The sequence below is a fragment of the Drosophila serrata genome, unplaced genomic scaffold (genome assembly GCF_035046125.1).
Source record: "Drosophila serrata isolate PLE 108 unplaced genomic scaffold, ASM3504612v1 contig_2, whole genome shotgun sequence".
Lineage (NCBI taxonomy): Eukaryota > Metazoa > Arthropoda > Insecta > Diptera > Drosophilidae > Drosophila > Drosophila serrata.
Genome location: NW_028256900.1, coordinates 1,214,930 through 1,242,177, shown reverse-complemented (window position 1 = coordinate 1,242,177; position 27,248 = coordinate 1,214,930). Strand labels below are relative to the sequence as shown.

Below are 27,248 nucleotides of genomic sequence, written 5' to 3'. Positions count from 1 at the left end.
GCAACAAACCAAATCCAAAAGCTCTTACAAACGGGCACGTTTTTTATTTTGATACCCTATTATGTTGCGAGAACAGAGAGTGATGTTTCCTAGTTAGTTCGAGATTTTTAAAGTAGTTTTAACCCCTAAGTTCCCTTATTTATAACTTTAATATATTGTATCAAATTGAGAGAGAATTTATACATTAGGAAAAATGATTTGCGAACTCTTTATAAAAAGATTAACATTATGTTATGCATATTCTGAAATTTTTATTCAATTTGTAAACTCTTTATATAAAGTTAAACCTAATTGTTTGCAGCTTCTTGTATTATTATACATCTTAAAATAATATTAAACTATTCCTTGCTTCTTCATCTATTTGATTTAAATTTTTAAAGCTAAACACCTAATATTTTTTTAATAGTTGCTTAGTAAACAGTAACAATTAGTCGTTATATTTATCGTTATGCTCTTGGCTTTTCTTTGGTGCATTGTTTTTATTATTGCTGGCTGGCTGGCTACCGTTTGTGGATCGCTTTGGAAACGCTTTTTGGCTCATTGTCAATGTCGCTGCCTCTGGGGCACACGAGTTTTGAGCTTGGATCTCCCAGCCACCGATTGGCGATCGAGAGGCTGTGGGGATCTATATATACATATATATAAAGAAGAGATCGCCTCATGATTCATTTGTCGTGCTTTTGACATTCATAACATTGATTCGAGCAATTGCGAATGCAAATCAGCACTTGGCCATGATTATGGTTTAAGTACGGTCTGATCCAAAAGGTTTGAAGTTCTCAGTTCTCTAGGGTGCACAGAAAGAAATTCAATTTGACTTTTAGTTTTGAGATACATTTACAGTTTTTTAGAAAATATAGCACCAAAATCTACTTCAGAATAGCTTTGAAATAATTGCTTTAAATGTAAACGAAGTGATTTATGATCTAAAACCTTACTTTAGTAGCATTTCATTCCATATTTTACCTTAGAATTTATTTAAAAAAAGGACTGACTTAAGTTATAATTTCTCCCTCTGTCTTTCGTTTCATAAAACCCTCAATTATTTGTCTTTCAGCCAAAGAGTTTCCACCCACTTGGAGGTTAATCTATGGAAAATGATCCGTGATTAAAATGCTTTGCCCATATATACTATTTGCTTTCGGTCAAACTCCGGTTAAACTTTGACTTGTCTAGTGCAATTCTTATTATTGGCCTCCCCCCAGGGGGTGTGCCCCATTACGATTTCAATTTGATTTCAAGGATGGGGGGTATTGCTAATGAACAATTGCTGGAAATAAATGAAAAAAAAAAGAAAAAAAACCAACTGACCCTGAAACGTTGTTGTAGCATCGCCAGATAATCGCAATTATGTGGAATGGTCAAGGTTGGGCCGCGACATCTGGGCTTCTGAGCTAACAAAACTCGATTCCATTTATTGACTCTGGGAAATTTAAGTAGCCAAACAGAGGCAAATGTTCTGGGTAAATAATAGCACAAGAAGATATCGTAAAGGTTGACTTTAAGCAAATAGAAAGGCACTTTACACTCAAAAGTGGAAAGTGGTAGTGCTTATCTTGAGTAAACTCTAAACTGAAAGAAAGACGATTTCACGGTTGGGCTTCGAAGGAGAGGTGATGGGATGTGAGTGATCGACAATGAAAATTATGGAGGTGCGATAAGTCCCATAGAGGTTTTGGTTATATGATTTAAGAAAACAAAAAGAAGTTGCCTTTAGAAAGATGCTCAGGGATCATTATGCGTTGAGAATAACTTAAAATTCATTATCATAATAATGATAAGTAAATAAAATAATAAATAATAAATAATAAATAAAATAATAAATAACCCCTTCGAAAATAGTCCTAAGAAAGTTTCGGCATTAACTTTGAAGTCTTAAGTTTAGTGGAACTTATTTTTGAATTACCAAACACTTAAAATATTCATAACAATATATCCAACAGGTATATATAAAAGTACGTTTCCTTAACCTTATCCTTTGCAAACCCAGATTTTACCAAAAAATCCCTCCAGTAAAAAGAACCCAAATCACAGCTTAGCTTACTTTTAATATGCATATTCAATATTAATATCAATATACCAATCTGTGGCGTGCAACAAAGTATGCAGTATCTCAGCCCTATAAATAGGCCCTGTCCCTTTTGTCACGCCTTCAGTTTTGATTGATCATTGCCACGCGATCACTAAAAATAGCCGCGTCCTATAGGAACGTACTGTACCGCGTATACAATAATACAAGTACAAGTACATGTAGGTACTTCGCAATCACTAACTGGGCAGAAGAGCCAAGAGGCAGCCATCGCGGCCAGGAAAAAACCAGATTAAACCGCAGATGCGCTGTCAAAGTGACAGGGGCCACGAGGAACGACTTGATTGCCCATGTGACCAGGGCCCAGGAACTGATCTGAACCGAGGACTGAACCCCAGTGACTAAGGTAAGGAACAAAACCGGGGAGCTAACATCAACAACATTTACAACAACAACTCCAACAACTCCAACAAACGTTCAACGTTCTAATGAACCCAAAAAGATTTTACGCGCCAAAGACTTTTTTCACGTCGACCACAAGTATCCACAAGATACGCTCAGAGTACAACTGCAAAAAGAAAAACCTATGAGATGGGATAAAGTTTGAGGAGGAAATCGATTACGGGATACCCTATGGCATAATAATATTATTAAATGTTTAATCTTGAGATTTATTATGATAAAAACTATAAAGAGCTCACATGCTTCAAGTAAATCAATATATACAATCAACCTACAAGATTTAAGAGTATTTTGTATCTAATAATTTATATATTGAAATGTATATTCATTTAAAATATTATATTATATTATATTATTTAAAATATTATTTTTATTAGGGAATTCGACCTGAACAAAAACTTGCTGTTTCTAAAATAAATTAATAAATATAAGAAGATACAAACGATTTTTGAATACACCACAAAGGTTTTTTTCTCCAATTATTCGTAAATAACAGTTTCTGAGCTATAGTAAAATTTTTAAATACAGAAAATATGATAATATATAACAAAAATTATATATTTATTCCCCCAAACTTATTCTAGGGTATCAAATAGGCTCAGCCAACTAACAAAACACAACTAGAACCAAGCGTAGTGCCTGCCTTTTCACTGTTTTGATACGATATAAAATTAAAGACCTAATGAAGTGGAGGCAGCGACAACGCTGAGATAAATATGCACAACAAAAATAATACAAAAAACAAAATAAAAAACTAAAAAAAAAAATTGATATATATATATATATAAAGAAAAAAAATCAACAAGGAGAGAACTCGTTTGACCAGTAACCGCCAGTTGTTTGGGGCAAGAATCATCATAATTTTTACTATCAACTTGCAACATTGGGACACATGCGACGTCCGTCGATTCCTCCAAGCGATTGCGTGTGCCCCGCCTCCTTCCCTATCCCTTCCCATCCACCCACGCCCCTCTCTGGTGCCAGAACGAGACAAAACAACAACATATAGAAATGATATGAAAACAGGTCATTGCCTTAATGGATCTTGACTCGCCTCCGCCGCACTTCCAGATACAGATACGAATATATCTGGGAGCACGTTGTGGCGTGGATGCAAACGAAGACTGCGAAAGGAACGAAACGAAACGAAAGAAACGTTGCCTGCATACATAACTAAAGAAGAAAATACAACAAAAATAAGAAAAAAATATTACAAAACTAAAAACGAGGAAGGCACACACACAGATACTCACTCACACACACACAGAGAGCCTGGAAAATCAACGATAAAGATTTAAGCAAATAATCAAATGCATAAACAAGAAAAAGGGGGAAAAATCATAATATTGCCGAATGAAAGTGACTGGGAAATGCTCTTTCTGAGGGAAATAATGGATGGGTATATAAATGTCAAACAAAATAAATTTAATAGGTAAATTATAAAAGTAAATAAGTTTAAGTAAAGTAAACCTATTAAAATATATATAAATATCATAAGAAATGACGTGAGAGATTCTTCAAGAAATATATAATAAATAATTTGAACAATTGTAACTTCTTCAAGTTAACTTGTATAAAATAAGGTATATTTCATTCTTTAAACAATTTTTTATAAATTTCGTAATATTTTACTTTTATTTTAAATTAAATATATAATAGATAGGAACCTCCAAAGTATCTGGAAAATGGTCTTTCTGGAGAATTGATGATAGGATATATAAATGTGAGAAAAATAATTAAAAGTATGTATTTATAGATAATAAATATAAATTTGAGACTCTTTAATAAATACAAACATAAAGTATGAAGTTTCTTAATCTAACTCATATTAAATAAGTTAAATTTTTTATTCTTAAAAATAACTTTATAAATTTCATTTTATTTTCCATTATTCCAAATGAAATCCATAATATATAAAACCTATAAATACCCTTTCTTTCCTAGCAAACCGATGCACTCCATTGGCTTCTGCGACACTTGAGCAAAGATTGAAGTGCGATCGACCTGGAGGAGGAGGAGAATTCAAAGGGGCTAACAAGAAGGGTTATATACATAACATATATATATATATATATATATACTCTTTAAAATCGTACACAATTCAGATTTATTGTTAAGGCTACAGGGAACAAGCTACTGGAAAATCTGTGAAGAGCTGTGAGTAAATTGGGTTAAAAGTACAATTGTCATTTAGACTCTAATTGGAGGCGTGTGCGGACCAGTCCGCTGATTGGATTTAAGTCCCCTAACTCTGTCACTTGGCCACAGGCCACAAACAAATCAATTTCAATCCACAAGACCAACATGGGCCTTTTTATATACTTATATCTAAATATATGTATGTAAATATATGTATAAACTTGTGTACAATGGGCTACTGTTTGGGTTTTTGGCCAGCTGCTAAAGGTGCACAGAGAAAAAATCCTACAAAAAATGCTATCTAACTATTAGAGTTTAATTTATTTAGAAATTAAATCAAGTTTTCTTTAGGGGAACCCCTGTTCATAATCTTCTTTTTAATAAGTCTTAATAAACTCTTATAATTTCTTATTACAAAAAATCATATATATTTTCCAAGTGCCTTTCGTTTTGACCAACTCTCAGCTTGACGCGTGCCCGCCTGGAGCTTTTTTTTTTGTATTCTGGCCAAAGCTGGATCTTAAGATCTAGAATTGGCTTCTCCAGTACAGTGCCGCCGCCTTTTGCCAGCTGTCGGCTGCCCCATCGCCGCAGCACTCCTCTTCCTCCTTCCACCTGGTTTTGGTGGCCACCGGTGATCCGGTGCCACTTGATCTCGGCTCCTTGCTCCACCAGCAGGCAGCCGGCTGCCGGCAGCCAATACTCTCAGATAGATAAGCTAACCAACTGCTGGTTGCATCTTCAGTTTGCTTATGTAACACTAGACGAAGACGACTCCTCCGTGGCTTGCCGCCGGAGGGCACATCGGACTGGTTAGAGGAGCAGCAACTGCAGCAGCTTTTGTGGCATGCTGCCTTTTGATAAATTGTATTTGCTCAGGAGCGGAGTTTGGCAAGTGTGAGTTAAGATTAATAATAATATTAATTTAATAAAAAATAAACTTTAAAAGTAATAGTTTAGGAAGCAGGAATATTTCCCTTTATTCCGCATATTTCTAGGATGATTTTTTAGAGTTTTGCTGAAAACCTAAACTAATAGATTATTTATAGTATCTTTTCCAGTATTATTTATAGAATCTTTTCTGATAAAGATTTTAAAATATGCTCAAAATCTTATTAAATAATATCTTCTGGACAAAAAAGATTTAATACTTGGCACTTTTTTATAAAAAAAAATGTCATAGATATAGCTATACAGATGAAATTATTTTAAAATGTGCCAAAAAGTAGGTACTGATATATTTTAATACCGAATTTATTAAAAATATATTGTGAGTGCCATGAAAATCTCTAATCCCTTACAAAAAATATACCACTTATGCTACTTTATTTTGTATCATAAAATACAACTAAGTTATGGAGCATTTCTTACATTTCTTTATATGAATTAATCATGTTCATTATTGTAATAATTTTTTAACAATTTCTTTACCAAATTTTCAGACACATTTTAAAGGAAGCTTTAATTCCCTAGTGGTTTTTTTAGAACTCTTTGCATCATTTCAATTGATTTTTAAAAATGTTACCATTTCTTTAATATTACATATATTTTTTATTCTTTTCCCTAACGTTTCATATACTATTTTTGAATTATAATTATTTTTAAGTAAGTAAAAATAATTCCCCCTATTTTTTAGGTTCAACCGCTCGGCGGCTTACGCAACAGCTGTCAGCAATAGGTTCAATTGTATTTTTAGCATTTGCGCCTTGGTTAAGTAGACATTTGCCTCAGAGCCCTGGTGTCGAGGTGGAGCCGGGTGTGCCAAGAGGGGAAAGGGGGGCAAGCAGGCAGGGGCAAGTGCACGGGGCACAATAATTTATTTGCAGAACAGCCTTTTGATGGAGCAACAGCCACATCCAAAGAGCAACAACTAGAAGTGCAGCAAGTGGCGGACACACTGGGGGCAGGAATACAGAAACAGCAAAAAAAAGTTGTACTAGGAAATAATAAATTATAGATATTAAGCAGAGGAGTCTCGACTGTTTGATATCTGCTACGCCATAAACAAAAGCCAAAGTTAATTTAAATGGGAGCTAGAACACACAAGTGATTTAAAGAACAATTAAAAGGGGGTCCTGATAAAAAAGGAAACTCTTAGAACTAGTTTAAAAATTTAGTCACAAAAAAAGAGATTTGAAATGTTTTGCTAATATTTTATAATATATTAATTATAATGGAAAATATAACAAGAATAAGAAATAAACATAAAAAGACCATGAGATAAAAGAAACCCCTTGACAACTTCAAAAATATATATAACTTATACTATACAAAAACGCAAATGAAACGATTTAAAATGTTCTTGTAATTTTTTATAACAATTTAATAAGAAGAAACCATAAAACGACCATGAGATTTAAGGAAAACCCTTGATAACTTCATAGTTCTATACAACATTTACAATAAATAGTTTGCTTCACAACTAATTATAGTTTCTAAGTTAATTTAAGCAAAAATTTGCAATTAATTTTTATGAATAAATACTAGATAGTGTTAGTTAATTTTATAGAACCACTTTTATATGCCACAAAGGCATCCATTAGGGCGTCCATACATTGTCACAAAAGTCGGGGCGTTTCTGGGTCTGCCTTTGGACTCCAATGGACTCCATGGAGGAGCGACAAGTGCAGCAATCCCTCTGATTACACACATTTTGTGTGGCATGCTGGAAAACTCTTGTGCTGGCCAAACTCCCTCTTATTTTTCAGGAAAAGAATTACATTTAATGTGGCCCCAGGGCCAGAGCTGAAGCTGGACCTCGGGACATGAACCGAAATTATCTAATTTGCAAAAGTTATTGCGATTAATTGGGCGTAATTATTGCGTGTCGTTAGCCGTAGCTAAATGGCGCCTTTTATGCAGCCATCGTAATTATTTTTCTCTCTCTTTTTTTTCATTTTCCCTAACCCTAGCCTTTTTCCTTTCCTATTCCTTTGCCGATTTTCCCCCCATTGGACTCTGCTGACCACTTGTCAATTTTAATTGATTGTTAATCTGAGCAGAAGCCTGATCTCTCGGACTCTCCTGCAAAGAGTGGCCCTTTCGATGGGGTTAATCTTATAACGCAGCAAGTTAATTGTATTAAATACGCTCTGCGGCATTGTTGTCTTGTTTTTATTTTCATAAACTGCAGTTTCTGCCCGGAGTTAATGAACCATTGATGATCAAGGATAAGCACCAGCATTGTGGACATGGCAATTAGTTCGAGCTGGATTCGCTTTTGTTTTTTTGTTTTCACTTGGCTCTTCATTGTGGCGATATCTAAATATAGATGGTTATATTGAGGGGGGACCCATAAAAATAAAAATCTGTATGGGTTGATATGTGAAGCTGCCGACATAAACCAATTTATTGCTGATAATTGCAATAATACAATGCAGGGAAATTGTATAAGTATTGGTTTATTATTATTGAAAGCTTCGAATTAGAACTCATTTTTAAAAATATTTTATTTGACTCTTCTGCTTATTTTGATTGCGTAATAATATTTTATAATATTTATTCCCTTAGTCTTAGGTTTACGATCCTCACTGTTCCTGTTCTGATCCCTAGAGTTCATTGGGATTGAAATTTAATGGTATACATATACACTTGCTAATTGAATTTTAATTGAAGAACACTAATTAAAAGAAGAGTAACACGATCATATAAGCAAAGTTGTAGAGCTTATAATCTTTAAACTAACTTAATGGGAGTGAAAAATTGAATTTTTATTATATATATGATAAATAAAAATCCTATATTCGTGATAATGTATATATGAATATAATGAATATTTTAGAGTTATGTGTGATTATGATAAAATCTACAACAAAATAGATTATTCTTACATAATAATACTAATTACGTTGAAAAACATAATTCATTTGTGAACTTAAAATAATGTAAATATTCATATTTAAAGAAAAAAAGGCTAAGTTTGAAAGGTCAAAGTTTGTATACCTTTCAAGTTTGCATTTGGATCAGGAGGCCAAATTTCGACTTTTCATAACTAAGCCAATAATTCATTAATTTTAATTCTGAAAGTTGTTATGTGCTAGTTTTTGTTAGGTTAACAAGCCAGCATAATAAAATTAATAATACAACAATTTAAAAATTTTATCAATTTTTGAAAGTTTTTACAATGTTATAATCCCTTTAAAAAATTGTTGAAAATTTATAAAAAATTAATTTTTATCGGACATGGCTAAAAAGATTCGCCTGTTGATGCTGATCAAGAATATATATGATTTATAGGGTCGGAAATGACTCCGTCACAGACTTATAAGCTTCTGACTAACATTATAATACCATTCTTTTGGTCAATATTAATATATATTTTTATGACAATTTATTTATACAAATCTATTTCTAAAAAACTCATAACTTAGCCAAAAAAGCATTAATCTTAATTTGGAAAGCGGTCCTATGTTAGTTTTTATTAGGTTATTAAATCTGCATACTCAATTTAAAATTTATATACATTTTAATTTTGGTCAATTTTTGACAATTTGAATGATGTAAATTTAACCTTATAAAATTAAAAAAAAAAAAAATTAATTTTTTATTCTTGCCAGAGATAGCTAAATCGACTCGACTTTTAATGCTGATCAAGAATATATATGATTTATAGGGTCGGAAATGACTCCTTCACCGTGCTTTAAGCTTTTGACTAAAATTAAAGTTCCTAAAAAGGGTATAAAAATATTTAAAAATATTAATAAATAATAATAAATATAATACCTTATTTATATATAACCTTTTCTTAAACTGAACTTGTGAGTTTAACTCTTAATCATTAATTTAACAAATCCGACTTGTTAATTGATTAATTAAATTCCATTAAAATGTCGATCTATCTTTTTCACAACTGCTTGCGCAGAAGAACTTAGAAAAAAAGAACCCAAATCAGAGATATACCCTTGCAAAGATCCCAAATTTGGAAATCAAAAAATCCAGTGTGGGTGTAACCCAAGGTTCCACCTCCTTGTCACTCAACTGACTTGCTTTACATTGTGTCTCGGATCTCGGATCGCTCTCTGGTGATTGTTATTAATGATGGACATAAATCAATTGCCCGTGGAGTGGCTCAATATGTTGGCCGAAAGGTTCTCCCACCTCACGTATCTGACCAGACGGACCCAGGCCAGTCAATTATGCCAATTGCTGGCCCCAAAAAATCTATCTACGCGCACATGTGCGCCGAGATACAGATGCATTTTGTATCCGTATGCCCATGTCCGTGTGCAACGGTTATTCGGTGCTGCGCATGCGCACCACATGAGGTCTAATAAAAATTAAGCGCGTGTTGCATTTGTTATTGTCAATGTTGTTCATGGTTCGTTGTTGTTGTGTGTTGTTGCAGTTGTTGTTCACTGGCCACTTGACCAACAAACGAAACAACACGTACAAAGTTTGACGCGTGACGTGGTTGGCAAACAACACTGCACAACAAGGAAATTAATATCTTAGAGATTTTAAGTTAATGTTATGTGTAAGAATATTAAAAGAAATATAATTTGTATATTCGATATAATTTAAGAAGCTTATTATTTCAGGAAAAAATTAATTATATCTAAGTGTCATTTTATGAATATATCGAAGGGAAAAGATGCTAGTTAAGTAAAATAGTTCTTTTTTGCAGAATTATTGGTTCATAAAATATAGATATACTTTAATTAGATAATATATCTAATGATCAGAACTTTATCCTAGAAAAAAGTATACTAGATTTTGAAGGATTAAGCTATATTAAGAGCCTCTTAACTTTGACTTAAAGTTGAGTATCTGTAACATGCACTGGTCATTGAGAAACTTCCTTTGCATCTCCCTTTGTACGATTTCTATACCTTAAAAACTATAATTTCTATATAATAATATATTATATAATATTTTAATATATATTTTTAAAAGGCTGATCTTAGGAGAAGAACTTTAAAAAATTGTCCCATAATAACTACATTTCGTAACTTTAATCTTAATTATTTTATTCCTTCGATAACAATTTATGTATTGATTTTGAAACTTTACTTTTGTATAACATGTTTTTTTTCACACTTTTTGTTATGCATTAAACTGAAAATAATTTATGTAGGCCAATGCTGGTTGGCAGTGCCACTTGTGGCACGAATACACAACGACTGCACACTAACACAAGGGCAACAACTTTCGCATTAGGCCAAGTCAACAGCAACAACAGGCCACAAAAATTTGTTGTAACCTGCCACGGAAGCCGCGACGCGACGCCTTCTTGAATTGGCCAGCAAACGTAGGAAGCCAAAGTTGCCATTTACACAGAGAGAAATAAAATTATCTAACAAATTTTAAATTAATTTTAAGTACTTGTAAAATTTTGTATACATTACAGAAATAACTTTGAATTCCTAACTTATTTATGCATTTTTAAAGTTCTATCTTTCTTTCATAAACTCCTAACTAATTTATGAATTTTCCAAGTTCTTTCTGGAAAATATTTGAAGTAAAATATAATACAAATTAACTCAATTTTTAGGTGCACATTTTACATAATTTCATTATATGATTAATGTATTATTTTTAAGGCAAGCCTAAAGTATTTAATACCTTAAAATAATAATTTCTTCCTGTGTATGCAAAGAGGAAAAAAAAGATAAGTTGAATCAGGCCTTGTGGCGAGCCTTTAACATTTGTGCCACAAGTGTCTTACGGCCTCTTTGGGGCCCCATGGATATTGCAGTTAATTTTCGCAACGACGCAATTGAGTTTTCCATCGCCCACGCCACGCCCCCCCACTCCCCTCACTCCCAGCCTCCTTCGGTCCTCCAGCAATTGCAGCTGGTTTATGACGACGTTTGATGCGGATCGAGTTGCAGGTTTAGTGCAAGTCTCAACCAGTGCCGCCTTATCACCTGCTTTGGGAAACTTGGACAGCTGTTTGGGATACTCTATCAATTGGGGGAATTACCTAAAAAACAAATTTTACTTTAATCTTTGAGGGATTTTATAAAATTAAGCCAAGAAATTAGCTGAATTTATCTCTTAAGCTAGTTTTTGCAAGCTCAATAATATTATATTTATATGTTTAAAAGCATATTGTTGTTTAATGAATATTAAATATTAAAATATTTACTGATATAATAGTTAATTTAGTTATATATAATATAATCCTAAAACTACGCATTTATTTTATCTAGAAATTTGTTTTACATACATTTTCCCAGATCCTTTTATTAATATCCTTTCAAAAAAGAGCATTATAAGTACCAATCACTACAAAAATAAAAAAACATACTTCTTGTTTTTCTCGCTGGCTTGTTTTGATATTGCATTTTCCTTTGCCAATTTTTTTGGCGCGCAAATTTTCAGGTTTCGTAATGTTTTTGTTTTTCTCTCTCTCGAATTTTTTATTTTTTTTTTTTGGGATTTGCTTAACTTAAAGATACGTTTTGGTTTGTGTCTGGGCGTTGTTGGATTTCTTGGACACTGAACTGCCTCTGGGTTACCGCTATGCCAATCAAAGTGCATTTAATTAATTGAAATACGTTACATTAATTACACTATAATTAAAAGTTTGATTTATATTGCTGAGGACTGAGACCCCATCGTGGTCGTGTAGGTGTCCATTAATTGTTGACTGACCTGTCCGCTCTGTTCGCTTCGATTTCAGCGATTTCTGCGATTTATGCTAATGCCTGTCACCTGTTCGACCACTTGGTTAAACTCCAAAGCCCGCGGAGTGATCATTAATCTGGGATAGAAAAGCCTCGCAAATATGCTAAATTTTGTGGTTTTGCTTAATGGTTTCTTAAGGTGGTATATTTGCTATTTCGTCAGATTTTTGGTTTAATGTTTATAGGCTTCGAATACTATTATTTAAGCTTTGTTTTATAGTATTTTAAAGTAATTTTATAAAGTGTCAGGGTTCGTAGAATATCGCTAAAGAACAAGATAATTTGCTTTTTAATGGGGGTTTTAATTACTTATAGGTTTTATGGATTTTAAATAAAAAATTTAAATAAAAAATCCAATGAATGAAATAAGGAATTGAAGAATATTTCTCTAAACTATAATAATTTCACTTAAGACTGTACTATAAATCAGGATTTTCCTTTCTCCCCTCATAAATCCTACTCAAAACTTTTGTTTGATTGACAATGCTGCCAGAGTTGGTAGAAAGATGGAATCTTTTCGGCCCCTCCGTCTTATTCCTTTTGGGGTTTTTGGGGTGCTGATCCGAGTCAAAGCATCATCTAATGTCATGCCTGGCTGAGGACAGCGAACTGTCACTTGACGTTACGTTACGTTCGTGTGCTGCTCCATTTGACAAAAAGGGAAAACTCCCTGGCACTTTTCCGTTTTCACACAAGACACGAGGCACGGGGCGCAGGCGCAGGAGCGCACACTTTCCCCCACAGGCCATAGAACATGTGTTGCATATTACTTGGAAAATGCCCTGAATAGTTTTGCGGCTTGCAGATGGGTGTCTTTTCGGATACTCATTCATTTTTAGGGTATAATGGCACTATGTTATACTGTGTAGCTAAAACCTAATAAGGTTTTATATTGAAAAAATTAATACGACAAGATTTAAAGGAATAAAATAATATCTTCTTGTTAGTCTAAATCAGAATTAAGCATAAGAAATTCGGAAAATGCAAGTTCTATAAATAAATATAATTTAAAGACAATAAAGGATAAATATTGAACAAACTTATGGCCATAAAATACCCCTAAATAAAATGTTTTGTTAACTTAATTTAATATTTAATCAACTATTAATGAATAATCTTTTTGTGAAAGAGATTTTAATGATAATGTTTCAATAAAATATACCCTAAATAATAACTAAGTTATTACTCTGTAATGTATATTTTCCAAGCTGATTTCACAATTATAAATACAGGGTATCTTAAGTTCAGCATATTAATTTCCATACATTTTTTCCAGGAGGAATGGGCGGCATGCGCGCCTCCCCCTTGAAAAGCGGGCAATGCCAAGTTGAAGTGACGTTTTCATTTTTCGGAAAATCCCCTCTCATTTGACTTTTCCTATTTATAGGTTGTGGCAGGCGCGGGCGCGTGTGTGTCCCCTATTTAACTTTTTTTTTTTTGTATTTGTTCAGTGGCTCTCCCCACCGCCCCCCGAAATGTGTCCGCTTTTCCCCGTTTTGGATCTTGAATGAATTTGTTATAAATATAAACTAAACGCGCCCTCTGCTCTGGCACACACACTTTCTGGGGAAATCCATCCGTGAAAATGTAAAATATCTCCTGCTGAGTTTAGTTTTTCTGGCACTGCGCACTTTTTTTTTGTATTTCATGTCTTTTGTCTTCAAGTTCCCCAGAGTTTTTTTCGTTAGCTGCCTTGTCTTTTGTTTATAACTTTTCAATTAATGCTTTATTATCGCTCTTTTTAGGGGGAATTTCCACCACCCTCCCAAAAAACAAAAACACTGATGATCTGTTGATGGGACTTTGGATGAATTTTCTTTTTTGGAAGGCCAACATCTGGCTGGGGGTAGGTGAACTATCGGTGATTCCAACAAATTGAATTATTATTGTATGATTTTCAACACCCTAAAGAAATAGAACTGATAGGGGATTGGAAATTAGAAGGTGTTTCATAGGACAGGAATGTGATTGATTATGTTGTTTTGTGTTTTATAAAAACAAGAAATGTTTTTAATACAATTTAGATTTATTTAGGAAACTATTTTAACGGACTGTAAAGCCTTTTTATAAGCTTTATAGATTCTAGATTAAAACATGAGCCTGATAATGTCTTACTTATTAAATTTTTCATGACTCACTTAATATTTTGAGTACTATTTAATATTCCCAGACCTTACTTATTTAACCAATAAATAATCTCTCACAGCATCATATCAATTACATTTTAACAAGCTTTCCAGCTTCCAAGATAACAATATATAAAACATTGTTGCCATTGAACAATCAGCAAAACAAGATCGTTAATCGCTATAACAATATTTTATAGAAACATGAAGTTTGCGTGCTAAAATTAAGTCAAATCCATTTCTATAAATAGAACGGATTCAGTAAGAGCCATTAACAGTTCAAAATGAAGTGGACTGTGGCTATTTTACTACTCTACTTGATCCACAATATTAAGGTGAATATGGTTTATTTATTATGAATATGATTATTATATATTTCATTATTCATTCACCAGTGCGAGCAATCCTATGTGGTTAGCAATGAAAAACTGGAACCCTTTGAGGGCGATTCCGAAACCTTGGTGATCTTCAGTGGCCTGAAAACTGTCGGTCGGGAGAGGGCCCTTAATGGATCCTTTAAGTTCCTGGGTGAAATGAACAATGATGACTTTAAGGTTTCGGTGGAACTCTATTCCAGTCCCAATGGCGATGGTGACTTTAAACGAATGGTCATGGATGTTCCTCCTACGAGCATTTGCGAATGTTTCAAAAAGTTCTATGTCCAATTCGTTCAACCTTCGTTGAAAAGTGGAGAGACTACCAATTTCCCAATGGTCGATGAAGATACCTGCCCCATTCCCGAAGGTGATTTCTATATTAAAAATATTCTCTTCAATACCGAAGATTGGCCGCAGCAGGTGCCACGGGGTATTGTCAAGGCCATCATTACGTTTTTTAACGCTGGCAAAAATGTTGGAGGCTTGATAGTGGTTGTCAAAATTGACGATCGACAAAGTTAAAAGGTGGATTTTGATCTTCCGATTGTAGAAGAAAAAAAATGTAAGGATGAGTACAAACATTGAAGAGATGTAGAGAGAGATGAGATGAGTTTACTTTATATATAACCCCTTTATATAAACATATATCATATTAAAATAACAAAAAAATATATATAAATGTCTTTGAAAGCGAAAAAATGAGTACTTTTTTCTAAAGTAAGTATAAAATGAAAGTAATGTTAATGGTGCTTCTATTTATTTATAAGGATTGCATTGACATTACAAAAAGACAAAAAACTCTTATAAGAATAAGTAAATATTTATATTTATATTATTTTTTCTGATCAATATAAGAACTGTATTTATTAGTTTATATTTTTTGGAATGTGATAGTTAAAACTATGTTTAGATGGTTCCCGTAAGAAACCTTTATTAATAGTTTAAATTACTTAAAATTTGAAAAAATAAGCCATAAAAAGATATCTAAGAAAACTTCAAGACCTAAAAACCTCATATATTTTCTTAACACATAATTCAATTGTCCAATAGTTCACCTCCCGCACCTGCATGACCTTAAGAACTACGACCCAATTGTGTCAGAAAATCAACCACAAAAGATCAACGAAAATTTTTCAATTGTTGCAACGAATCAATAAAGTTGCAATCCAACTGTGGTCACCTGGGTTTGCAGTTGCGGTAAGTGTCCCGGACCCCTTGTGGATCGAAGACAATAAGAAAACTGATCAGACAGTAAGAAAACTGATCAGACAATCGAATTCATATGCGAACACCTATGTCACGCACCCACACCCATAATGTCTGAGGAGGCCTTTCAATTTATGCAAAGCACAATCGAGATCGATCGAAGTTACTCAATTAAGTGCCAACAATTTGCAGTGAAGTTTTCAATTTCAATCGCTTGCCCCAAAGAAACGTGCCACATGTTGCGAGTGATTTTGATTCTTTTTTTATATGTTTATTTTCAGCAGGTTTGCTTTTTTTGTATTTGACTCTGCATGCGCTAATTTGAGCAAATCAAACAAGACCTCGGCAAGAAAAAAAAGATTTTCAAAGTTGTTTTCGGTGTCGTATCCAACCAGTTTCGATTGCTGCCTGCGTGCAGTCTTTTTTATGAGAAAATACAAAAATAACAAAAAAAAAAAACACCTGCCACAATTGATTAAATCACGGCAATTCATTACTGCGAACGATGAACTACAAACAGATACAAGTAAATATGACTTAATACAGTGCGGTTTATGGCCGTAAATTAAACATTAGTTGAAGGTTTTGTTAAAGAAAAATGAGTTACATTATTTAGAAAATAAAGTTATAAAGTAATGTAACAACTTAAAAGGAAATTATAATTTACATTTAATGTTTTCAATTGAAAAATCACATGCTACAATGTAATATCTGCAACATCTATTTCCTTTTTAATATTATTTTCTGCACTTGATTGTATTTTGGTTAAATTCAAAATCGAGGTTGATTGATTTTCTGAGTTCTTGTGATTCGTGGGTGTTCATTCGTTTTGCTTTGGCAAAACGTGAGGGTTTCCATTTGATCAACAAAAAAACTGGGCTCAGACAGAGTGGCTACCAATCGATTTCCCTATCTACTCCCCGCTGATTTTTTTGGTCGCATAAATCAACGGTTTTTGCGCAATAACGCTTTTTGGCACGTTCTAAAAGTGTTAATTGGATATTTTTTTTTTTGTTGGTTGGTCTTAACCCACACACAGCGATTTGCATGAACTAAAACCTGCAATTTGTGTGTGGGTTCATGTCGATCAATGATTTGATCAATGCTGAAAGTGCTTCCATTTATTTATTCTCACAAAAAAAAAAGGGGCGTGAATTTTGTTAAATGCAAATGAACCTTATTACCTAATGGCTGCCGATTGAGCAATAGTTTAACTTGAATTTAATTAAGTTTAAGGGGTTTCATTAAGAGGTAGTATTTTTAAAGAATTTGCTGAATTTTTAACCGAGAATTTGTAGGTGAAAAGTAAAAATTTGTAAATATATCAATAAAACACTACTAAATATGATTAAACAAATCAATTAGTCACTGGGTTTATTCCTTCTTCAACTTAGAATCATTAATAATGTTAGCACTTTGTTTCAGGTCAATGATCATTCACTTAACCAGAAGTGATAAATAAAAACAAATTTATATCCGAGAGACATTTCAACATTTGACCAACTCAGCTTTGCTCCGAGTAATCTATTATTTTTACGACTTCTTTGGGGTAATTTCCAAGTGTGATCTCTATGTCGTGCTTTTTTATATCAGTTTTTGATTATTTCCAGAATTTACACAATCATTTTAATGTGAAGCTATAAAACTGTTCGAAGCCCGCAGCAGCTGCCTTTTCAAAAATGAAATCAACTTGTACAAATTGTTTTCAACAGAATTATTATGGCATCTATCCCAAGGCCCCAACGACAATGATTAAATATTTGGAACTTCTGTGTGTGTTTGTGTCGGTATCCACAAAAACAACAAAAAGAATATAGAATATAGTAATATAATGGAGCGATGCGACTGAAAACAATTTTATTAATGGGTCGCGTGATTTAATGTGCCCTCCGTTCGATATGGATATAGCCATAAATCTGAGGGGGAAAAATGTGTGCCGCTTAATTGCGTAATGATTGAGTTAGTTGTTGGTTCGTTTTGGGTTTTTTATGATCCTAACCGCTAATTGGAGGATTAAAAAGCGACTCCCCATGGTGGAAAATGATCACAGAAATTGAGCCAAAGAATGAACTTTTGAACTTTAATGAGGAATCATCCAATTGGTTTAATTTGGGTTTCTAGTAAAGAAAGAGTTTCTCACGTTTTGGATTAATTAGTTTGGGGTTTGTAAAGGTTTCTGAACCTAGTTCTTTTTAAGACCCTGTTCATTTCCCTTAATTTCTGATTCTGCCTTTAAAGCTGTCATCGCCATATCTCAAATATGTATGTATATTTGCTTCCCCAAACAGTGTCATAAAATTCTGCTAATTAAACAAAGAGCTGTGGCTGACCCAAATCTGTTCCGAGAGTTTCGCCATAAAAGCTGAAACATTTTTAATGGGCAATTCAAAAAAGAATATCCACAGATTTTCCACTTGAAAGTTTTTGGCAAACCAAAAGAAAAACAAGGACAACAAAGAGTATTGATCCCAAAATCCGCTACAAATGGCTCTGTACTTCAGCGAAAAGTCTTCAAAAAAAAAGGAGATATCATTTTCAAGGACCTAGAGCCTTTCCTAGACTTTAAAAAGTTGACATGTGATATGAGGAAAACCTTTTAAATCCGCAAAGAAAAGCGAGCAAGCCCCAAAGTATGCAAAGGTAACTTTGGGAGGAAAAAAGGTCCACCATCATCACTGCACTGTGAGGGGGACAAAACCAATTTATAGATAATAAAATAATTAATCATGCACTTGTCCAACTGAAAGTCCGAGGACACGCAAACACCCAGCCCATTATGGCCAGGATCCCTTGGCCATTAACTCGGCTGTCTAAAAAGGGACTTGGACTATGATTGATGTCTGCAAAGAGTGACTAGACACAATTTTCCAGTCCAGTCTCTCTCTGTGTGTGTTTGTGTGTGCGAAAATCACGAATTTTCCTTTTGGCCAGAATGATTATGATAAGACAATTTCACTTGGCTTCTCCCTCTAATTAAAGTTGTCTCGCTGAATATTTCTCTATTTCATTCATTTTTTTTTGCGGCATCATGGTAAATAAGAAGCGTTACTCATTAATGCAGGCACAGCCACTCAGTTGACTGAATGAATTATTCATATGGGGTTTTCTCCCTAGATTTCTGACTGACCTTATAATTTACTCGGCACAAGTGGCACACTTATTTCTAGGCTTGGTCCTTTTCGGACACATAATTGAACTGAAGGACCTGGAAAATGAGGGTTTTCCCTGGCACATTAAGTAATTCCAAATGGTCAAATGACTTGGCAAAGGATGAAGGGTGTAGTAGAAATATAACAGGTGTCGGGGATATAGTCAATGACAGCAGAGTTTCCACAGATTAGGAAAGGAAATTGGTACTTTTGTAACTAATTAAACATAGATTATTATATTTACATTTCAAATTTACTAAGAAGCACTTATTTTAGCAAATTTAAATCATATTTTAGCTTCCAACTTTAAGTTCCTATTCCAGCAATTACCAAAAATTATCCCTGCTTAGTGCGAACCCTCAAATCTCCTTTAGCAAAGTGAACATTTTGCACAAAATTGCATTACCGAGTTGAACAATGATTTATGTGGCAGGCAGCCGCACCTACATTTATGCCACCGCGTGGCCATAAATCACACCAAAAACGCAAAGCTGCGATTCTACTTGCAGACCTGGCTAAAAAGCAAGCAAAAGCCAACCAGTCCCGTCTAGAGAGACCGGGCCAAAAGTGTCTGTCAGAAAGTCAGAAACGGGGTAAAGTCACAGAAGTCTTTGGCAGACAACAAATTGATATTTTTAACATGCGAGTTCAAATAGATAAAGTCAATTGATGGACGGACCGAGCGCAGAGCCGCAAATAAGAAGAAAAATCAGTAGCGGTTCCCCGCAAGACCCCAACCCGCCTCAGAGAAGTCTCGCATGGCATGACAATTAGCCGACCCACAGGGGCCACCGTTTGCCCACTGTGACGCCTCCTTGGGACAAAGAGACCAATACTAGAGACTCGGCACAGTGGGGATAAGAGCAAGGGACTCGTGACAAAAAAAAAAATATAATTATTGAGAAGTTATCATTAAGAAATATATTGTAATTTTAATGAGGTTTCAAAAGGGTTTTTGATATATTATATTTGGAAATAAATAAAATCATTATTATAGTTTGAAATTTTATTGAGTTACAGAGGATTAAAGAAATGATTCTTCTAAAGTCGTGAAAAAAATATAAGAAAAATTGAATTTAGTGAGAAGGTAAATATATAGCAATTTGGATGAGACTTTAAAAGCGGTTTTAATATATTTTACATGCAAATAAATGAAATCCTTATAATAGTAAAACTCATCATTGGTTTATAGTAAAGAAAATAAATTGTTATTCTGGAGTCGTGAAAAAATATAATAATTAAGAAATTATTATTAAGAAATATTATTAAGAAATATTATTAATTTGGATAAAGTTCTTTAATGGGTCTTTATTGTACTTCCAAATAAATTGCATCTATATAATAGTAAAAACTTTCATTGGCTTAAAGTAGAGAAAATAAATTGTTCTTCTGGAGTCGTGAAAAAATATAAGGAAAAATTATAATAATTATGAAATTATATATATTATTATATATATATTATATATATTTTAATTTGGATAAAGTTTTTTAAGGTATCTTAATATATTGTACTTGCAAATAAATTAAATCCTTATAACAGTAAAAAGCTTTCATTGGCTTGAAGTAGAGAAAATAAATGTTCTTCTGGAGTCGTGAAAAAATATAAGGAAAATTATAATAATTAATAAAATATTATTAAGAACTATGGTAATTTGTATTAAGTTTTTAAAAGGGTCTTAATATAATAAATTGTAAATAAATAAAATCCTAATATTAGTAAAAACATTTATTAACTTACAAAGGAGAAAATAAATTGTTCTAGCATAATACAGATAATCTTTGACAAATTCCTAATTAATTGCTTAAATCTTGGTAAATTTTTGAAACTTATCTTATATAATTTTAAACCACTGTTTGTTTTCACTGTCAATTTGTTTGCCTCTCCCCCATTGACAGCAACTACTCAAAAGACCCTTTCTCCTAGTTCTGCTCGCACTCTTGTCACAAATTGTGCAAATTTATTTTACGCGCTAAATGCAAAACGTGCCCGGCCAGCTAAATGGCTAAAAATTACAACTCAAAGAGGGAATCTTTTGCTTAGCCTTCCATCTATTGTCAATAAAAGAAGCTGCTGGATACCCATTTCTCATTTTAAACTGCCTGCTCTTAACTTCCTTGAACTGTGGGCCCACCCACAAATTCTCTCACATGCACAGTGTTGACGAGTTATTATTATTAAAAAGAAATTTATATAGAGGTAAATAGGAAAATAATGGAAGTTATTATTAGTAAGTATTATATCAATTTATTATAAGAAAATTACGATTTAATAAGTTATTGCAAATATTTTCCATGATTTTCTTTATACAAGATTTTCTTAAAATATATACGATATTTTTTTAGCTTCAAGAAATGTAATCATTTATCCAAAATATATCAAAAATTGTTGATTTATTTGTTATAAAATATATAAAATATTAAATTAGCTGTATAAATTATTAACTTATGTTATTAATACCTTTTCTTTTTCAGATTATTTCCCAAGGAATTCACAAATTTTACAGTATTAAATTAAGTTTCCAGCATACCTTGTTTCTCTTTGTTAAAATAAATTCTTTAACATTAATAATATAATATAATATATAATATTTCTTAAAAATTCTGTAATAGCTATAAAATATCCAATTACCCAGTACCAATTACACACAATTTTAAAATGAGTGCAACTTTGGCCAGGCTTTTAATTTGCGAGAGCCCCTTCTTAACTCCGTTTGCCTAACAATGCGTGAAGTTTGTCGCCGCTTTTGATGGATTATAAAAGGGGAGTTTTGGTAGCTTTTCTCAGAGAATGGGGACTCTTCTATTTTGCCCTAACACTTTTGCCCTTTGTACGCCTGTAATTATTAATGTATGGCAGGCATTTTCTTTTATTTTTTGGTTAAGCATTATGCAATTTATTTCAGGTCTGGCGCTTGACAAGTTTTCTGCGCATTATATGCCCTGATGGACAAGCCTTTTTTGATTAATTACAAGTTTAGAATGTGAAATGTTTGAAGGTTTTGAAAGGGTTGCATCAATTATTAATTGGCTTTAAGTGGGGGTTTAAAGCAGAGTTCTTTCAGTATTAAATTCTTTTAAAATCTTTCCTAACATATTTATGCAGACTCATACTCATATGTGCATCAGCTAATAGGGCTTAAAGAGCTTATCTCACTTTTCCTCGACCCTCTTCAGTTAATATTTTTTCGTCTGAGCTTACAAATGACCACTGCTCTTTTTTTGTTTGTTTTGTACTGAACTGGCTTTAGTTTTTATATTAAATTCGCTGCCGTCTGGACGCTGGCCATTAAAAGCGATGCTGCCAGACGGAACGCAGAGGTAGAAAGGATACCTTTTACGTAAATCCCAGAAGGAAATTAAAAGCCAAAATGAAGTTGCAATGGGGGGAAAAAGGAAGCTTAAAAAAATAACAAACAAAAAATGGAGCAGAAGAGAATTTATCGTCATATTTACAAAACAGCAGTTCACTTGGCTTGTCAAAATCACCTTATTAGGGATCAAATAAGGTAGGAAGATTGTCTCGGGACGAAAAAGCATTCTGGTAAATAAAATAATATTTTTAAACAATTTTTTAACTGAAAACAAAATATTTTTCTGTAATATTTATTAATAAAAAACTTAAAATGCTTTGAAATAATTGGAAAACAATCATTTGAAGTAAAAAGTTCGAGTTAAACTAACTTTATTTTAATTTTGTATAGAGGTTGCCTTAAATCATCACCCAAAGGTAATATATAATTTAAGCAACTCTTATAAGAACCTTCAAAAATTTTTGATATTTTTTATTAAAAATAATTTTTAGCAAAACAAAACTACCCTTCAATTAAAGGGTATTCCCATCAAATGAGGCAGGATGGCTGGTTGGAGCTGTGCAGGACTGACAACTGAGTGACGCAGCCGCGGGTGTCATGTCCTTAGTATTTGCTTTTGTATTTGGTTTTTACTTTATTTTTGCCTTTTATTTACCAAAAAGTCAAACAAAGCACACAATTAAAATGGATCTGGCGGCAAAAGTCGCGAAAAACTCACTCACATCGTTGCTTTTTTTTTGGTGATTAATGTGTCTTTAGCGTTTTCCGTCGCACAGAGTTATTATGATTACTTTGGCCACGCCTCCTGTTACCTTACAGACACCTGTCTAAACACCTGAATATTTAAGTTGATTTTTACTAGGAATTGTATTTAATGCAAAGAATAAAGATATATAAAGAAAAAAAAAATGTATACCTAAACTAATTTTAATTGAAACTAACATAGAAAGCAAGTAATCTTTGATAAGTCGAAGTTTGTATAACCTTGCAGTTTCTTCCTGGTTATTCGGATACTAGTCAGATTAAATAGAAGACTAACAGCAAAGTGTGATTAATTTTAAAAATCTAATGAATTAAACATAAATTAAAGAAATAAAAAGTATTTTAAGTTCCTATAAATTAAAAATTCTAACATATCAACAGTATTTTATTCAATATTCAATGATTGCTAGTATTTACCATATTTTTCCTATGAACATTTGAATGTAATTCGCTAGAACAAATTAAATTGTCTCTGCATGTGACTCTTTACGCATTAAAAGTAATAATTTTTGTCACTTTCATCCCCTGTTTTTTTTTTTTTGTTTTGCTGGACTTTTGCAGACACTTAGTCGTTGGCTAATCATAAAAAATATTAAGCGCTGATTTTGACGCGACATTTTTAACGTTCGAGCGTGCTAATGAGTTTTTGTCAAGTTATTCTGTCTGGGTCCCCGAGAGTCCAGGAGTCCGAAAGCTGCTTTGTTAATTAGTTCTTCCGCTCCAGAAGTATTTAAGGCTTACGTGTTAGTGTAATATATTTTTCCTCCTTTATTTTTTGTGAGGGGGTTTGTCCTCTGACATGCGATTAATAAATAAATGCTCTTGGAGTCCTGGGGTCCTTGCGTGTCGGTGTCCCCAGTCGGTCCTTAAATGCCTTTTGTTTGTAATTTGTTTATGGGTTCATTTCCCAGCGGTCAATTGCTCGGCTCGTCTGTGATTTTTTTATGGTTTGTTTTGAATTTTTCTACACCAAAGTTTGCCCCTTTTGTTTTCTATATATACATATTTTTTTGTTTCTATATTTTTTATCCGTTCAAACACCTTTTCAATTAGCCAGGCCGCACTTAAAATCCATTTCAGGCGTTAATTTCTGATGGCACAAAAAGCGTTTAAGCTTCGCTGAACTGGCAAGTGACACCTGCCACCCAAACACCTTGAATGAAAGCCCTTTCTTTTTCATTTTTTCCCCCATTTTCCGGAAGGGTTTTTCCACATGCCATCTGACGATTTTTAATTGAGCGAGCAGACGTGCAATGTTAGAATAAAAAAACCATGCGAAGCTGATTATTTCATTGGAAAAGGTCTCGCATTATAATAAAATGGAAATACCTAATTAAAGTTAATTTCAACGTAAAGTTAAGTGCTACAAATTGATTTTGGGTAGAAAAAAATAGGGAAGTAGATACTTTTTTAGGTAAAAAAGTGAAACAGAGGATTGGAAATTAAGCTGTAAAAGCACATTTAATATAAAATAAATTAAATAAATAAGAAATGATCAATTGTTTAGAAGAAAGTTAGCTTCATTGAAAGGTAAACTCAAACAAAGTTCAGAAAGTGAAATATTTACTTGTAAGGAATGCAAATAAAAATCCTATTTCTTGCTTGATAAAAATACAAAGATTTGCTCTTAGAAAAATTAACTTGTTAAGAAAAAACAAAAAGATATAAACCCAATTAAGCTCTTAACTCTAAGTCTTCGTAAACATAAACCCACTTCTAAATAATGTCTTTATTTTGCTAAGAAAGAAAATAAAGCAACTTTCAGGTCAATGAGTACTCAAGCTTATCAGTAAGCCATATACTTGATAGTGAAAATTACGTAGTAAATTTCTCCCTCCTTTGAAAATTCCTCCATCAAATAAATTTTCCTTACAAAAGAACGGTAAAAAGCCTAGAGATCATTTGAAATTCACACGCCTCTGAGTCATTCCAGGTTGATTTTCCCCACAACCATTTCCCTCAACCAATTAACAATGCAAACAAATCATTGGACCCAACAACAAGTTCAGTAAAAATTTGTATCTGTAACATTGCCACAAAAAAATCCAAACAGACGAATCCGAAAAAATGACAAACATATCTGTGGATGTATCTCTCTTTATGTTGTATCTTTGTATCTGCTGGATGTATCTGCTGCACGTCTCATTGTCATTAACCCCAAGTCCAAAGGTAACTATATGGCATCAGACCTTTCTCTCAATCTCAACTTTTGCGCCTGTGTCATCTAATTGACATTTGTTAATAGTTTTTCTTTCCATTTTCCTCATTTTTGGTGCATCCATAAAAGGCGTTTGTTCATGAAAATTGTCTGTAATTTTTTTTATTGCCAGCCTTGTGTATTGTGTTGACTAATCATTTTCAGTTCATCGTTTTGTTATTGTTTCGATTCTTATCTATTTTCCAAAAAGAATACAACACAAAAAACAGAAAAAATCTAAACCTTCGACCATCGATCAGAGTGGCCAGTGTAGAAATGTCCAATATAATTGCTTCAATTTTAGAATTGTAAATGCAAATGGCATAATTGGAAGATCTTCTCTAGGTTTTCTTTTTTGGATTTCTGATTATCCTCTCCGGTCAATCCATCAATCATTAATCACAAGTGACGATCAGTTCAGTTGTCTTTCTGTATCAGGTCAAGTAATGAGCGGACCAAGAATCAGGTTTACAGTAGCAATACATTATTTTTGAGATACGATTATTTGGGATTTGTGAGTTAATTAAATCAATGGGGAAGTTTGAAGAATAAGGGAGCATTAAATGGTAGTTTATGTGCTCTAAAATCACTTTAATTTAATTTAAATAATTGGAGAAGATACATATAGATTGAATGAGTTATCATAAAACAATTTAAATAACTAGTAATAATTAAGAAGTATTACGAATAACTTTTATAAAGTTCCTATCTTAAAACTTATCAGTTTATAATTTAATAGAAAACATGTATGATTTAAATGAATCCCTTGACTATAATTTTGCTTAATTATATTGGTATAAATCGTTTCCTATATCTAAGAATTATGTACAATATATTTTCAATAATCTATATGATTACACACCAATTTATAAGAATTTATTTTGAGCTTAGCACTCTATTCTGCAAAATTCGTTACAATTAAACCAAGGTAATTATGGTTTTGCTTCCTCCAAATCTATATTTTTGTGTGATTGCATCTCCTCTTAACCCCTAACTTCCATCTAAAAGCAATTATAACCTCTTTTAAGACCTAAGAGAGCCATCTCAATCCCTAAACTCAGATCACAACCAAAAAGGGATACACTTCCTGAGGGTAAAATCTAAGCAGCTCATGGCTCATCGCAGACGGCGGCAATCAAATCAGTCGAAACTTGTTATCGCTTCCTTTGACTGACACCCCGGCAAATTAATGGGCCTCCCACACACCTCACACACACCACACACCAAACACACACCACACACAACACTCCACGGGAAATGCAGGGGGAGATTGCAAAGTGACTTTCAGGTGGCCCTCGGATTTGAAATATGTAAAGCATATAAATTATGTGACAGCCCAGAGAGCGGGCGACAAACTGTGAATGAATCAAAGGATAATCCAATTTATTTTACATTATATGCAGCACCAACTGCAGCTGCATGGCCCAGGCCCATGGCTCATTGTGCCAAGACGTAGATACAAAGATACTTCAAAGGTGTCAAATGAATGCAATGAAGTATCTAAGGGGGGGAAGAATGGAGAACGGAGATTGTGGATTGCACTTTCAGGCAATCAATACGTTTTTGTCTTTAATGTAATTTACTGCTTATAATTTGCAACATTTGAGAGATGCTCGAAAAGCCGGCTTGGAAAATGAGGATGATTAGGGTAAATGATGGGTTGCCATAATGAGTGTGTGGTGTCGGCTCCTTTTTGAGAAGCTAAGAAGGATGGTACTTTATTATGATACTAGCATGTTTTCTATTTGGACTTGGCCAAAGAATTTGATTTACTTAATTGAGATGAATTAGAGATGTTTAAGAAATAAAGGATGTATTTAGACGTTGAATTTGTAGCTGTAATAGATTTATAAGGCTTTTAA

General features: G+C 33.2%; 1 protein-coding gene and 1 long non-coding RNA gene across 2 annotated transcripts; both read left to right on the top strand.

The window, feature by feature from the left end:
- Positions 1-14,663: 14,663 nt before the first annotated feature.
- CheA75a (Chemosensory protein A 75a) lies at positions 14,664-15,460 on the top strand. The gene is made up of 2 exons (XM_020946210.2): positions 14,664-14,719; positions 14,780-15,460. The coding sequence occupies exons 1-2, from the start codon at positions 14,669-14,671 to the stop codon at positions 15,281-15,283; spliced, it is 555 nt and encodes a 184-aa protein (XP_020801869.2). The 5' UTR covers positions 14,664-14,668; the 3' UTR covers positions 15,284-15,460.
- Positions 15,461-17,392: 1,932 nt separating this feature from the next.
- Positions 17,393-17,819, top strand: LOC147645180 (uncharacterized). The gene is made up of 2 exons (XR_015272554.1): positions 17,393-17,516; positions 17,578-17,819. It is a non-coding gene; the product is annotated as an uncharacterized LOC147645180 (long non-coding RNA).
- Positions 17,820-27,248: the final 9,429 nt, after the last annotated feature.

Excerpts from the sequence above, each read along its gene's own strand:
- CheA75a (XM_020946210.2), top strand. The coding sequence starts at position 14,669 with ATGAAGTGGACTGTGGCTATTTTACTACTCTACTTGATCCACAATATT. Across the intron at positions 14,720-14,779 it reads ACTTGATCCACAATATTAAG|TGCGAGCAATCCTATGTGGT; the intron begins GTGAATATGGTT and ends TTCATTCACCAG.